General features: G+C 43.9%; 1 protein-coding gene across 2 annotated transcripts; it reads right to left on the bottom strand.

Annotated features, from left to right (window-relative positions):
- Nucleotides 1-12,998: 12,998 nt before the first annotated feature.
- Nucleotides 12,999-13,652, bottom strand: LOC133078751 (UPF0193 protein EVG1-like). Of its 2 annotated transcripts, XM_061173931.1 has the most exons (2): nt 13,550-13,652; nt 12,999-13,486 (listed from the first exon to the last, which is right to left on the bottom strand). In XM_061173931.1, exons 1-2 carry the CDS (start codon nt 13,650-13,652, stop codon nt 12,999-13,001), a joined length of 591 nt encoding a protein of 196 aa, XP_061029914.1. The 2 variants fall into 2 exon arrangements, with proteins under 2 accessions (XP_061029914.1, XP_061029913.1); XM_061173930.1 differs by having other exon boundaries at nt 12,999-13,652.
- Between the last annotated feature and the right edge of the window lie 1,492 nt (nt 13,653-15,144).

Genomic DNA, 15,144 nt, shown 5'->3' with positions numbered 1-15,144 from the left:
CATATCAGTGTACAAAGAGTTCCCTTAGTCTTTTCACAGTTGTAAGTTTTGGGCACTCCTCCCATGGAGAGGTGGGGTTTATTTCCTCTCCCCTTGAATCTTGACTAGCTTATGACTTTTTGTAAAAGAATACGGCAGAAATGACACTGTCAATTCCAGGTCTAGCCCTAAACGGGGCTGGCAACTTATGCCTTGGAAGAGACCACGATGAGAGGCCCTGAGACTCCATGGAAAGGGAGAGGCGCCCAGCAATCTTCTGACGGTCCCCATCGAAATGCCACAGCCCAGCCCAGCTGCTAGCTAACGACCACCACGTGACCTCAGTAGATGGCACAGGAGGGCAGAAGACTCACCAGTTGAGTCCTACCCACATTCCTGATCTATGAAATTGTGAGATACATTAAAACGATCGTGGCTTAACATCATGGCTTAACATCATGGCTTAGGTAATAGGGCCGGGAGATTATGACAACAAGCAACCAGAACTGTCGTCAAGTTCTCTTGAACTTGTTGAGCTCAGCTCTTGTCACCCACAACTGGAAGTGTTCTCACTAATGCAACTTATCTCCCTTCATAACCACCAAGGTTCCATTATCCTCCAAAGTTTTCCACCTGTGAAAATATGAACCCCAATGCCCCATGCTCTCCCTGGTTCTACTCTATCAGCTTTCCTGTGCTCTCATTCCAATCTCGTGTTGCTCTTCTTTGATCCCACAGGTGGAAACTTCAAGGTCAAGACACCATGTTCTCTAGCACCTGTGAAGACCCTCTTGGTTTCCCATCCTTGCCAACCCCACAGGGTACAACTGGTTGCCCACTTGAAGGGCTCTCTCCCTCCAGCCTCCCTGCCTCCCTTTCCTCCACCCCATCACCCTTCCATGGGACCCTGCCTGCAAAGACCCAAAGCTAGATCAATGCCACCATCTACTCTTTCTTTCCAATGACCACTGGTGGGAGGAAACATCACAGGGCAATGACGCTTGGTGCCATTAACAATTAATAATCTCCAAAAAAAAAAAATTAATCATCTCCAGTCACTGCTGGGCCTTTGCTGCTGCTTACCAAGTGTTTTCCTTGTCCTTGTACAGATCCCAATTATTCTCCTCAGTGCCTATTCTAACCACACCTAACACTGTCCCTCTTCTTAATTCTCTACCCCTCACCCCTGCTCCCACCCACATCACTTTCAGAAGATGGCTTTGCCATATTTCTTCCCTCCGGAAAGGAGCCACTGGGTAGGATCCAATCACAAACGGCCACCCAGTGATAAATGTCACTTAAAGGTGAACCAGAAAAAGAACATCTGCTATTGGATTTTAAACACTGGATGGTACATAGAAGGAGTTTGTGGGGCTGAGGTGGGAGAGATTTGGACATGCTTATATGATTCAGAGAAAGAGCCAGTGAAGAAAGAGTGATTGATAATTTAAGAGACAGGAGGAATGATTAATGGAGTGTGGAGGAGATGGATTCCCAAGCCAAGGAGGTAGGGCTAACCTTGGACGGGAAAAGGGATGCCTCTTTCTCTGAAAAAGGCAAGGAGTAAATCATCAGTGCCCATGGTAAATAACTCTGTAGGTTTGGGGAGCTGCTTTTTTCCTGTGAAGTAGGGAAACCTTATTGCTAAGAGTGAGAGGAGAAGAGATAAGAGAGTTGGGGGAAAAAGGAAAACATTTGTAGTACTGACAGAGTGCTATGTTGGGAAGGGCTGACTAGAGGTAGGCTGACGGATTTCTGGGCAGTATTGATGCTTGCTCCCAAGGGATAAGGAGATACCGAAGGGGTAAGTTTCCCTTAGTATCTTCCTTGTGCAGGCCTCTAACAGAGCACTTGTTTACTTGTCTATATCCTTGGAAAATACAGGAGACAAGGTTAGAGGGAAAAAAAAGAGAAAGAAGGTTTGACAAATATTAAATGAGAATCCCATAGTGAAAGGAAAGGGCAGAGGCATATATGAAAGAATGTTTGAGACTTTTCCAGGACTGATAAAAGACACCAAAGCAGAGATTAAAGAGGCCAAACAAATATAACAACAAACAAAAAAAGATATCCACACTTAGTCACATCAGAGTGAAACCATTAGTGCTAATACCCCAAAGCCCAGATGGCTATGGGGGCCCTGAAAAGGCACCCAGCCCAGGTACCAGGGAAGGTTTTCTGGAGCACATGATGGAAGAGCTGTGAGCTGAGTCCTAAACAATGAGTAAACGTCAGCCAGGTAAGAGAGGGGTTCAGGGATGGGAGATGAAGTGTAGAGAAGGGCACCAAGCAGAAGTCACAGTACAGCTCGAGAAGATTTAAACAACATGACTAATAAATTTGGTTTAAAGGATATATATATATATACGTGTACATTCAACAAGTGTAGAATGCATATTCTTTTCAAGCCCACCTTGGAATATTTATTTATATAAACTAAACAAAAATTGTGTCAAAAAGAAATAAAGAACTGAAATCATGCATAGCATATTCTTTGACCTTATTGGATTTAAATAGAAACAAAGAAATGAGGATTATTAGAAAATATTGATGCCTCTAAAAAAAACCTCTATGGGTCAAAAAATAATAATGGAAAGTAGAGATATTTTAACCAAAAGATAATAAAAGACTTTATATTAAAATTTGTAAGATTCAGCTACAGTCATGCTAACAGGGAAATTTATAGCCTTAAATGGAAAACTGGAAAAGAAGAATGGCTGAAATTTAATGATGTGAGCATCTGTATCAAGAAAACTGACAGAGCTGAATTAACTGGAAGAATCATAAGATAGGAAATAAAGAATGTAAATAAATGTGGTGGGCTTTGGGGAAGGCTTGCTGATGAATTTTAACTTGATACTCACGCAAGGAGGACAAGGAAGAAGGAGAACAGTGCTGATGCAATGGATCCATACACAATGCCCTGGATCAGCCCTTTCACGAACGCACTGGAAACTGAATTCTTATCTGGAATCAGAGGGAAGTGAGAGTAGTTTTTCTCCTAAGGCTGTAAATTCTGAGCCACGACTCTTTCCTCTGGCTCTGTACCCAACCGCATCCTGGTCCCTAGGTGTTGTCGTTCTAGCCCAGTAACTAGACCCCTGTATACTTACCTGGTATGAGGAAGATGCTTGAAGTATGGATTCCGTATTGGTTCTTCCCCTCACAGTGGAGACCCGTGACTATTTCAGGCTCCCCGAGGAGGCTGATGGTGCTGTTGGCCCAAGGGGCAATTATGCTAAAAGTCACCTGGAGGATGTTATTCATGTTGTTCAGACCCACGGGAACACCTCCCATCAACCACTGCACGGAGGGCGTGGGGATCCCATGGAAGGAACAGCTGCACTGCAGAGTCTTCTCCAAGGAACAAGAAGAATAAAGCAGCCTGGCGGGGGCTGTAGGGAAGCAGGGTCAAGAGTCAGCAAGCATCCCGACTTCCCTTCTCTGCTTCCTCCAGGACCCAGCCTTCTCCTTATTTGTGATTCACATGGGGCTTCAGAAAGACTTTCCGGAAGCCCAGAGGGGCTGGGACTCAGACTAGCTCCCCTTCGTCTTCTCTCCTCATCTGCCTCAGACTCACCCTCAGCTCTTACCTCTGGCCTTTCAGCCCAGAACTTAGGGGAAGACGAGACTGCTTCCCAGACTGCTCCTGTCCCCCAGCCCAGGACTTAGGTCTTTCTCTTGGGCCCACCATTCCTCACAGACTCTAGATTTTCCCTTGCCCACCAGCACTCACAGGCCTCCTGGAGGCGGACCATGCTACTCCCGGTCAAGTTAGCTGGGGAGAAGTTCAGGTGACATCCGAGAGTGGTGCCATGGTCCTTAGGCTTCAGGGTGAAGTGCAGCACCAAGGAGGAGGAGTTGTTGGAGCCGTCTGTGTTAGAGGACATATTGGGCCTTTTCCAGGAGAGGAAGAGGGCTTTGGTTTCTTTGCAGGTGCCTCTGAAGGCACAGGCCAAGGACATACGTCCCCCAGCTGCAAGAATCTCTGGGATGTGGCGCTCTGGTTTCTGGGTCAGGTCTGAGGGAGAGAGACAGATTGGACCCAAAACTTGGAGACAAGGGACCCTCATGGACACTTCAGTGATGAACAATGTTCCAGGTTGCAAAGTGCTTTCCCACCCATTAGCTCATTTGGTACCCCTCCCTTAATCCAACCACCTCATAGAAGCTGCGATTGTTATTATTGGGTGGTTTTTCACAAATATATTTCCCTTCTCTATATGGAAGGGGCACACCTCAGGGTCTAGGTGAGCAAACTGAAGAGAGTTGCTTAAGGTGGCAGAGCTTGAACCAGAACCTTGACTTTCAAGACAAGATGAGTGAATTTTCTGAGGATCTACATTGCCTTCGATTCTTTACCTGTCTCTTAGCCTACTCCCTCCTACTCTGCCTTCTCCCTCCCAATCCATCTCTTCCCTTAGGCTCTGCCCCTTCCCAGCTGATCTATGATCATTTACACCTCCAACTCTTACTGGCTGGATGCTGCTGGGCAAGTCACTTCCCCCCTCTTTGCCATTCTTATTCGGGGGAAAAAGTTATCAGCTGTGCCAATTGAGTTGTATTATGGTTGTAAAAATGAAATACCTAAGATTTTGTAAAGCCCGGAACCAGGTGAAGCAAAAGCCACACAATTACCAGAACGCCTTCTGGAGTTCCTTCTTTCCAAACCAACCATTGCATGAGATTGAATGTCACCTGACACGGAGAGATCGATATTCTCCCTCAGCAAAGCACTCGTGTGTTCTCCTAGATCTGCATAGAGTAAGTACGTCGTGTTGTCCCTTTTGAGTATGTCGTGGATCAGCTGAGTACATTCTTGCTCTTCGAGACTCCAAATAGTGTGGGATCTGTCCTTGGTGTTACCATCTATGGCAGCATTGGGTTGATTCGTAGCTACAGGGGAGCTGATGCTTTTACTGAGCCAGGAGGCCAGGGTCATGGAGCTGCTTGGGGATTCTTTGGGAAATTCAAATACACAAGAGATTGCAGAGCACAGGCTCTCTTCCACTGCTATCTTCTTGACTTCTACCAACACATGAAAAAGTAATCCTGTGGGGAGAGATTCAAGTTGAAAAAGACTCACCTCGTGTCATCTAGTATCCTACCTGCGCATTAAAGGATTAATCTTACCCTAGAAAGACTTGGCTCTCGCCCAGGCTCTGGGCGGGGAGCTCTGGGCCCTTGCAATGTTCTGTCTAGTAATGACCAGTGTCTTGGTTTACCTGGGGCCTCGGGCCACACCAGACAGTCTATGCTAAAAGCATGATTTACGGGGAGGCTTGGGCTATGCAGTATCAATTTGATCTCTGGAGGGGCTGCAGACAAAGGTCAGCCAAGGGGGTGGTCTGCCAGGCTTATGCGATTGAGCCACAATAAAAACCCTGGACACCAAGGTCTGGTGAGTTTCCCATACTTCATTTCTGGGAGAGGAGGGGCGCTGTCCACTGGGAGATGACAGCTGGAAACTGGTGTCTGGTCTGTCCTAGGTCCTGCCCTATGTGCTCTTCCCTCTGCTGATTTTAGTCTCTGTTCTTTTGCTATAATAAATCGTAACCAGGGGAGACTTCCCTGGTGGCGCAGTGGTTAAGAATCCGCCTGCCAATGCAGAGGACATGGGTTCGAACCCTGGTCCGGGAAGATCCCACATGCCACGGAGCAACTAAGCCCGTGCGCCACAACTACGGAGCCTGTGCTCTAGAGCTCCCGAGCCACAACTACTGAGCCTGTGTGCCACAGCTACTGAAGCCCGCGTGCCTAGAGCCCGTGCTCCGCAGCAAGAGAAGCCACTGCAATGAGAAGCCCGCGTACCACAACGAAAAGTAGCCCCTGCTCGCCACAACTAGAGAAAGCCCGCGTGCAGCAACAAAGACCCAACACAGCCAAAAATAAATAAATAAATAAATAAATAAATAAATAAATTGTAACCAGGAATAGAATAGTTCTGCTGAATTCTGTGAGTCCTTGTGAGTTACTGAACCTGAAGGTGGTCTTGAAGACTCCCAAACTGCACCACCCCAATCTAGTCTGCTGGGTATTTTTTATTTCTCTTGTTGTTGGTAGTAACTGTATCTTGTAACCTTGGTCATGTTGCATCATTTCTGTATCTTAGTTTCTCAAATCAGAAAAATGGGTACAGGGACTTCCCTGGTGGTGCAGTGGTTAAGAATCCTCCACCAATGCAGGGGACATGGGTTGGATCCCTGGTCCGGGAAGATCCCACGTGCCGCAGAGCAACTAAGCCCGTGCGCCACAACTACTGAGCCTGCGCTCTAGGGTCTGTGAGACACAACTACTGAGCCCATGCACCACAACTACTGAAGCCCGCGTGCCTAGAGCCTGTGCTCCACAGCAAGAGAAGCCACCGCAATGAGAAGCCCGTGCAGTGCAGCGAAGAGTAGCCCCCACTCGCCGCAACTAGAGAAAGCCCACGCGCAGTAACAAAGACCCAACGCAGCCTAAAATAAATAAACTTATAAAAAAAAAAGAGAGAGAGAGATAGATTAAGGACCCTGCCTGAGGTCCTAGAAAAAAGAGTAATGGTGGGTCACAATGGCAAGCACAGAAAATGCACGTGGCAGATGTCTATTACGTATTATTTATCATGCACGTAATTCTTTAGGTCCTCACCACTTCACCTGACCTCAGCCCAGCCCAGCTTCCATCCCCGCACCCACACCCACCCTGGCACTTCCTTGGCTTTCTCAACCACCTCCTACCCTGCCTCTCATTCCACTTACCCAGCCATAACAGTGGTCGTACCATCAGCACCAACAGGCTCTCAGGGACAAGAGAGGATCAGGACCTATTATGCTGCTAACTCTTGATCTCAGATCCACATGTCCTGGAGGGCAGGATTTGGAAGGCAAGAGGAGAGGAGCATCAGTAAGGAGCAGAAGGTGGAGGTAGAAATAAATTCACTGTTTACTGGGGATTCTTATCTCTGCGATCACCCTTAAGGTCTGTCCACCTGTGAATTAGGAGCCTCATGGGACCAGAGGCTGAGCAGCTTCAAGAACAGGGACAGGGAAGGTTCCCCGTGACTCTCTGTGGAGCCTCAAGACCATGTCTGCTTTCTCTTCTTTCCTCTAATCTTCACTCCCAGCCCCTTCTCCCTTTAAAGGGTCTCAAATGCCAGGCTGAGGAGGTTGGGCTTTTTCGCAAGTCGATGGGGAAGTCATGGAAATCATGGAAAGGTTTTGAACCATGGTGTGGGGGGGCGGACAACAGGTGTGGATGTTCTAAAGGTCTCTATGGTCTGCGTTGAGGAGGAAGCAATAGTTCAAGAGAACGATGATGTGGCCTGAGCTGGCCCAGTGGCTATGGGGGATGGAGAGGTTGGGGTATATTTAAGAGATATTTGAGTGATAAAAGACATTTCTACGGCTGGCAAGATAAATTCCAAACTCCCTTGCCTTGCATCAGGCTGTTCATGATTTGGGCTCACACTTGCCCTATCTCTACTTCTGCCCTTTCTGCCATTCTTTGCAAGCTTAAGAGAAACAAGTATGTATACACATATACCACATCTACTCCGTGCATTCCTACCTCTGTATGTTTACTTGGGCCACTCCCTTTTTCATGGCATCCTTCTGCAACTCTCCCCTCTGCCCACATTCAAATCATACCTCTCTTTCTCGCCCAGGTCAAATTTAACTTCCTCCTGGTAGCCTTCCTGGATCCTCACAACCACAAAAAAAGCCTCTTTTCTCAGACTTTCTTCAGCACTTCTATATATTCATCTCTTTTAGGGCAATGTCTCAGGCAGAACCCAAGAGTTGCCTGATATTTACCTTCTTGTATGTTCTTATCATTTCAAATTTGTTCAGGTGGTGAAGTTATCAGTTTAAAAAAAAAAAACCTATTTCCCTTCCTCCTTTACATCTAGGGCTGGCCATGTGACATAGTTCTGGCCAATGAAGCAAGTACAAGAAAAATGCTATTAAATTATTATCACCAAATAGAATTCTATTGAGCCATTACCCCATTTTTTGCCATCACAATTGAGCTCTGAAGGTCTGTTTTTTGCATATAATACTAGCTAATGAAATTTGAGAGCTCGGTTTTTTTTTAAAAAAAATAAGTGTTCATGATAAAGGAAACGTGTCTCAGAAAGAATTGAAGATGTTCCCTTCCCCTGCAGCTATAAATCAAAAGATACGGTTTTGTGTCATAAAAGAGTTCAGGGAGTCTGATTTGATATTGTGCAAAACTGAGAATGCTTATAAGAACATAATTTATGTTCTCCTCTGCAATATACAGTTTCATATGAATATTCAAGACTGGTACTGATTTGTTCTGTTCTCTGTTGATATAAATCCGCCCTTGGAAGAACAATTCAAACAAAGCGGTCTTACAATACTCCAAAGACATTAGAAATTATTCCATGTCTTATGAAAATGATATCCAAATAAAATGGAATTCTGACCGGTTGTCTTACTTGATAATTTCTTGCTCTGGTAACAATAACATTGTAATTGACATCTCTGTTTCTTAAATTGTATACCTATCTGTAGGATGGTACTGTTCTCTTCTCCCACGTGGACAATCCAAAAATAAAAACCACAGACTCTGCTGTTAGATTTATTATTAAGCAAATATTTTGAGAGACTTGCCTACTTGAAATACCAAATGTCTGAGGCTATCTGCTGGAGACTTTTGGGGAGTTCTGGTTTTCTGATGTTAGCACCACTACTTTCTTCTTGTTGCTTTTCTTCTTCTTTTTCCCTGGAATATAGATGTGATACTGGAAGTGGAGCAGCCATCTGGCAACCGTGAGGAACCATGTAGATCAAAGCCACAGACTGAGGATATTATTGACAACAGTATAGGGATCCTTGTTCCCTGACAGCCTTGTGGAGTTGCTACACAAACCTGCACAGTCTACCGCACGTTTCTTCATTTGGTTACTGCTTTCATTGGGAAACTGATGAAATACCCTACCAGGGAATCTATCCAAGAGTGAGCTCCTTGAGAAAAGGCCTTACATCAAATACATCTTTGTGTCCTTCCCAGTGCTTAGAAAGGTTCTCTTCTGAAAAATGTATTCCTTATTATCCTTGTAATGTCTTTAGGATCTGTGGTTATAACTACTCTTTCATTCCTGGTATTCAAAATTTGTGTCTTGTCTCTTTTTCTCAGTCAGTTTACTTAAGGTCTATCAATTTTATTGAGTTTTTTTTTTTTTAAAGAACAAGCTTTTGGTTTCAACCGATTTTTCTGTATCGCTTCTGTTTTTTTTTTTTTTTTTTTTTTGTATGAAAAAGACACTTTGTTGAAAATTTAGTTGTTTCCAATTCTGGAAGGTTAATTTTTTTTTTAAAACATCTTTATTGGAGTATAGTTGCTTTACAATGTGTTAGTTTCTGCTTTATAACAAAGTGAATCAGTTATACATATACATATGTCTCCATATCTCTTCCCTCTTGCATCTCCTTCCCTCCCACCCTCCCTATCCCACCCCTCTACATGGTCACAAAGCACCTAGCTGATCTCCCTGTGCTATGTGGCTGCTTCCCAGTAGCTATCTATTTTACGTTTGGTAGTGTATATATGTCCATGCCACTCTCTCACTTTGTCCCAGCTTCCCCTTCCCCTTCCCCATATCCTCAAGTCCATTCTCTAGTAGGTCTGCATCTTTATTCCCGTCTTGCCCCTAGGTTCTTCATGACCTTTTTTTTTTTTTTTTTTTTTTTTAGATTCCATATATATGTGTTAGCATACAGTATTTGTTTTTCTCTTTCTGACTTACTTCACTCTGAATGACAGTCTCTAGGTCCATCCATCTCACTACAAATAACTCAGTTTCGTTCCTTTTTATGGCTGAGTAATATTGCATTGTTATATGTGCCACATCTTCTTTATCCATTCACCTGTTGATGGACACTTAGGTTGCTTCCATGTCCTGGCTATTGTAAATAGAGCTGCAATGAACATTTTGGTACATGACTCTTTTTGAATTATGGTTTTCTCAGGGTATATGTCCAATAGTGGGATTGCTGGGTCGTATGGTAGTTCTATTTTTAGTTTTTTAAGGAACCTCCATACTGTTCTCCATAGTGGCTGTATCAATTTACATTCCCACCAACAGTGCAAGAGGGTTCCCTTGCCTCCACACCCTCTCTAGCATTTATTGTTCGTAGATTTTTTGATGATGGCCATTCTGACTGGTGTGAGATGATACCTCATTGTAGTTTTGATTTGCGTTTCTCTAATGATTAATGATGTTGAGCATTCTTTCATGTGTTTGTTGGCAATCTGTAGTATATTTTCTTTGGAGAAATGTCTATTTAGGTCTTCTGCCCATTTTTGGACTGGGTTGTTTGTTTTTTTTTGATATTGAGCTGCATGAGTTGCTTGTAAAATTTGGAGATTAATCCTTTGTCAGTTGCTTCATTTGCAAATATTTTCTCCCATTCTGAGGGTTGTCTTGTCGTCTTGTTTATGGTTTCCTTGCTGTGCAAAAGCTTTTAAGTTTCATTAGGTCCCATTTGTTTATTTTTGTTTTTATTTCCATTTCTCTAGGAGGTGGGTCAAAAAGGATCTTGCTGTGATTTACGTCATAGAGTGTTCTGCCTATGTTTTCCTCTAAGAGTTTGATGGTGTCTGGCCTTACATTTAGATCTTTAATCCATTTTGAGTTTATTTTTGTGTATGGTGTTAGGGAGTGTTCTAATTTCATTCTTTTACATGTAGCTGTCCAGTTTTCCCAGCACCACTTATTGAAGAGGCTGTCTTTTCTCCAGTGTATATTCTTGCCTCCTTTATCAAAGAAAAGGTGACCATATGTGCATGGGTTTATCTCTGGGCTTTCTATCCTGTTCCATTGATCTATATTTCTGTTTCTGTGCCAGTACCATACTGTCTTGATTACTGTAGCTTTGTAGTATAGTCTGAAGTCAGGGAGTCTGATTCCTCCAGCTCCGTTTTTCTTTCTCAAGATTGCTTTGGCTATTCGGGGTCTTTTGTGTTTCCATACAAATTGTGAAATTTTTTGTTCTAGTTCTGTGAAAAATGCCAGTGGTAATTTGATAGGGATTGTATTGAATCTGTAGATTGCTTTGGGTAGTATAGTCGTTTTCACAATGTTGATTCTTCCAATCCAAGAACATGGTATATCTCTCCATCTATTTATATCCTCTTTAATTTCTTTCATCAGTGTCTTATAATTATCTGCATACAGGTCTTTTGTCTCCGTTGGTAGGTTTATTCCTAGATATTTTATTCTTTTTGTTGCAATGGTAAATGGGGGTGTTTTCTTAATTTCACTTTTAGATTTTTCATCATTAGTGAATAGGAATGCAAGAGATTTCTGTGCATTAATTTTGTATCCTGCTACTCTACCAAATTCATTGATTAGCTCTAGTAGTTTTCTGGTAGCATCTTTAGGATTCTCTACGTATAGTATCATGTCATCTGCAAACAGTGACAGCTTTACTTCTTCTTTTCCAATTTGGATTCCTTTTATTTCTTTTTCTTCTCTGATTGCTGTGGCTAAAACTTCCAAAGCTATGTTGAATAATAGTGGTGAGAGTGGGCAACCTTGTCTTGTTCCTGATCTTAGTGGAAATGGTTTCAGTTTTTCACCATTGAGGATGATGTTGGCTGTGGGTTTGTCATATATGGCCTTTATTATGTTGAGGAAAGTTCCCTCTATGCCTACTTTCTGGAGGGTTTTTATCACAAATGGGTGTTGAATTTTGTCGAAAGCTTTCTCTGCATCTATTGAGATGATCATATGGTTTTTCTCCTTCAGTTTGTTAATATGGTGTATCACGTTGATTGATTTGCGTATATTGAAGAATCCTTGCATTCCTGGGATAAACCCCACTTGATCATAGTGTATGATCCTTTTAATGTGCTGTTGGATTCTGTTTGCTAGTATTTTGTTGAGGATTTTTGCATCTATGTTCATCAGTGATATTGGCCTGTAGTTTTCTTTCTTTGTGACATTTTTGTCTGGTTTTGGTATCAGAGTGATGGTGGCCTCATAGAATGAGTTGGGGAGTGTTCCTCCCTCTGCTATATTTTGGAAGAGTTTGAGAAGGATAGGTGTTAGCTCTTCTCTAAATGTTTGATAGAATTCGCCTGTGAAGCCATCTGGTCCTGGGCTTTTGTTTGTTAGAAGATTTTTAATCACACTTTCAATTTCAGGGCTTGTGATTGGTCTGTTCATATTTTCTATTTCTTCTTGGTTCAGTCTTGGAAGGTTGTGCATTTCTAAGAATTTGTCCATTTCTTCCAGGTTGTCCATTTTATTGGCATATAGTTGCTTGTAGTAATCTCTCATGATCCTTTGTATTTCTGCAGTGTCAGTTGCTTCTGTGTTTAATTTAATTGATTTCTGCTTTCTCTTATTTCTTTCCTCCTGCTTGCTTCAGGTTTAATTTGCCCTCCTCTTCCTCCTCCTCATCCTTCTTCTCCTCCTCCTCCTCCTTTTCTTTTCATTTTTCTTTTTTTTTTATGCTAAATGTGTTTTATTAGCCAGTTAATCATAGTAGTTAAATATTTGCCCAAAACTGCAAGAAGTCAAATAAGTAGGTCCTAAGACAGGTAGGAAGAAAGGAATCATATTCATTACTAAGTTCAGGAAACCTAATGTGCCGAACACAGGGACAGGCAGTGGGGGAGGCGGTGGGAAGGGGGCCCAGTGGATGCCCTTAGACACACACCCAAGATGGTGAGACCTGGATCCTTGCTTTCACTGTGTGTGGGGCTCTTTCCCCAAGAAAAGACTCTTTGTGTGTGTATGTGTCTGTATCTGTGACTGGTCTCAGAGGCTCAGCTGACAGAGGATCCCTGGGCAGAGTCTCAAGGAGAATCAGCTCATTTTCTGAGATGTGGTCCATTTTCTAGGGTGCTGTCTATGTCCAGGGTACCCTAGGTGGGGGCAGTGTTATACAACCATTTACATGGCTGAAGGCCGGGGTGGGTGGGCTGACCTGGGGGTGACCCTGTTTGGCAAGGGAGTGGGCTCCAGTGGTGGAGGTTGGGTTCCCCCGCCCCCCTCCAGAGGCAGATTAAGTGGTGGCAAGAGCCTTCCTAAGTTCCTCACTCCTCTTGTGGTCAAGGTCTTCCATTTCCTGTAGTTTCTGAGAGATTTCAGTAAGGATGATCCCTCGGTACTGTCTGCCCTGCCCTAGGGCCTCCATGTCAGCCAGGAATTCTTTCCTCTCCTGGATTTCCTTCACCAATTCTTCACACCGGTCCAGCTCAGGGGCTGGGCCCTCCTGTCGCACAGGAGGGGGCTTTCTTTTCCGTTCTTCTGGCTCCTTCCCGGTGGCAAAAATATTTTGGAGTCTTTGCTTCTCCTTCTCCAGATCTCGGGTGGCTTGAGGCTTCAACTGCTCCCGGCTGTAGGCCCCGTTGGCTTGGCACACGCTGGCAGTCCGGAGGTGGGACCGGGAGGCCAGGATGGGAGGCAAGCAGATGGCTGAGGCCAGCGGCTTGGAAGGCAAGACCCTCTGGCTGGAAGTTGGGCTGCACTGTAGTGGGAGAGTGTCTCCTCGTTTCATGGTGTCCACGATGTGGCGCTGTTGGAAGTTTGTCAGTTTGGATTCCTTCAACATCGCTCTGAGCAGCTCGCAGGTCCCTGGGGTGTAAGTGGCCGGCTTGGGGCAGCGCCAGAACCCAGTTCCTTTGGTCACTGTCTCCACCCTCTCCTGGGAAGCCATGGGAGGGCTCCTAAAGTGAGACCCCGGCTGGGTGGCCCCTGCCCACAGAGAGTGGCGGCTGGGCTCCGAAGACTGTAACCAAGGCTCTGAAGCAGCGCCGGGGGGCGCCGCAGAGATACTCTTTTTCTCCTTCTTGTCTTAAAGCGGCAGCTCTTACCATGGATTTGAGCCCTTTCTTTTTTTTTTTTCTAGTCTAAGCACTGCTTTAGTGGCATCTTATAGCTTTTGATATGTTGTTTTAAAAATACATTCAATTCTAAATATTTCCCAATTTGTCTTGTACTATGGGTTGAATTGTGCCCCCAAGAAGGTTATGTTGAAACCCTATCCCTACATACCTGTGAATGTGACCTAATTTGAAATTGGGTCTTTGCAGATTACCTTTGGAGTGGGCCCTACTCCAACACAACCGGTGTCCTTATAAGAAGAGGGAAATGTGGATGCAGAAACACACATCCAACACACATGGATAAGGCCGTGTGAAGATGAGGGCAGAGATTGCAGTGTTGCATCTACAAGCCAAGGAATGCCAAGGATTACCAGTCGTCACCATAAACTAAAAGACAGGCAGGGAACAGATTCTCTCTCAGAGACTTCAGAAGGAACCAACCCTGCCAACACCTTGATTTTTGGACTTCCAGCTTCCAGAACTATGAGACGATAAATTTCTGTTGTTTTAAGCCACCCAGTTTGCAGTACTTTTTTATGGCAGCCCTCAAAATCTAACACACCCTGTGATTTTTTTCTTTGACCCATCAGTTGTTTAGAAGTGCATTGTTTAGTTTCTAGATATTTGGTGATTTCCTAGTTGTCTATTATTAATTTCTAGTTTAATTCCATTGTGCTTAGAGAACATACTTTATATGATTTATATTCCTTTAAATTTGTTGAGATTTGTATTGGGGCCCAGGTTATGGTCTATTTTGGTAAATGTTCCATGAGCCCCTGAATAGAATGTGTATTCTACTATTGCTGGGTGAATATTTTATAAATATCACTTATGTCAATTTGGTTGATAGTATTCTATATCCATTCAGATTTTTTTGTCTACTTGCTCAGTTACTGAGAGGGGAGAGTTGATGTGTCCAGTTCTCCTTTCAGTCAGAGTATATATTAAAAAATTTTTTTTGAAATAAAAATTTTAGTTAGGAATTTTCAGAATCTAATTGCTTCAGAGAATATAGTGATTTATACACAACCTCAAACCGAAGATTGAGAAGAGCTCTGGGGTGGCTCCAGCCAGGGCTTTACCAGGAAAGCAAAGTACTTTAGGCAAGTACCGTGCCCTCCCTGGATTCCCCTCATTTTCCTCATCTGTAAAATGAGTGGGTTTTATTGCCCAGCATGTAATGGTCCTTCAGACTTGAAAATTCTTATCTCTTCCAGGTCTCATTCCCTTCCCTGGGCCTTGGCGCTTCCATGGGTTGTCTCCACGGGCAACCTTTCTCCTCCCCCTAAATAATCATTTCTTTTTCCAAATTAACCTCCTTGT

The sequence above is a fragment of the Eubalaena glacialis genome, chromosome 18 (genome assembly GCF_028564815.1).
Source record: "Eubalaena glacialis isolate mEubGla1 chromosome 18, mEubGla1.1.hap2.+ XY, whole genome shotgun sequence".
NCBI lineage: Eukaryota > Metazoa > Chordata > Mammalia > Artiodactyla > Balaenidae > Eubalaena > Eubalaena glacialis.
The sequence above is the reverse complement of the archived record's forward strand: the minus strand, read 5'-3'. Positions and strand labels throughout refer to the sequence as shown.

Coding starts and splice junctions, on each gene's coding strand:
- LOC133078751 (XM_061173930.1), bottom strand. CDS start 13,652: ATGGCTTCCCAGGAGAGGGTGGAGACAGTGACCAAAGGAACTGGGTTC.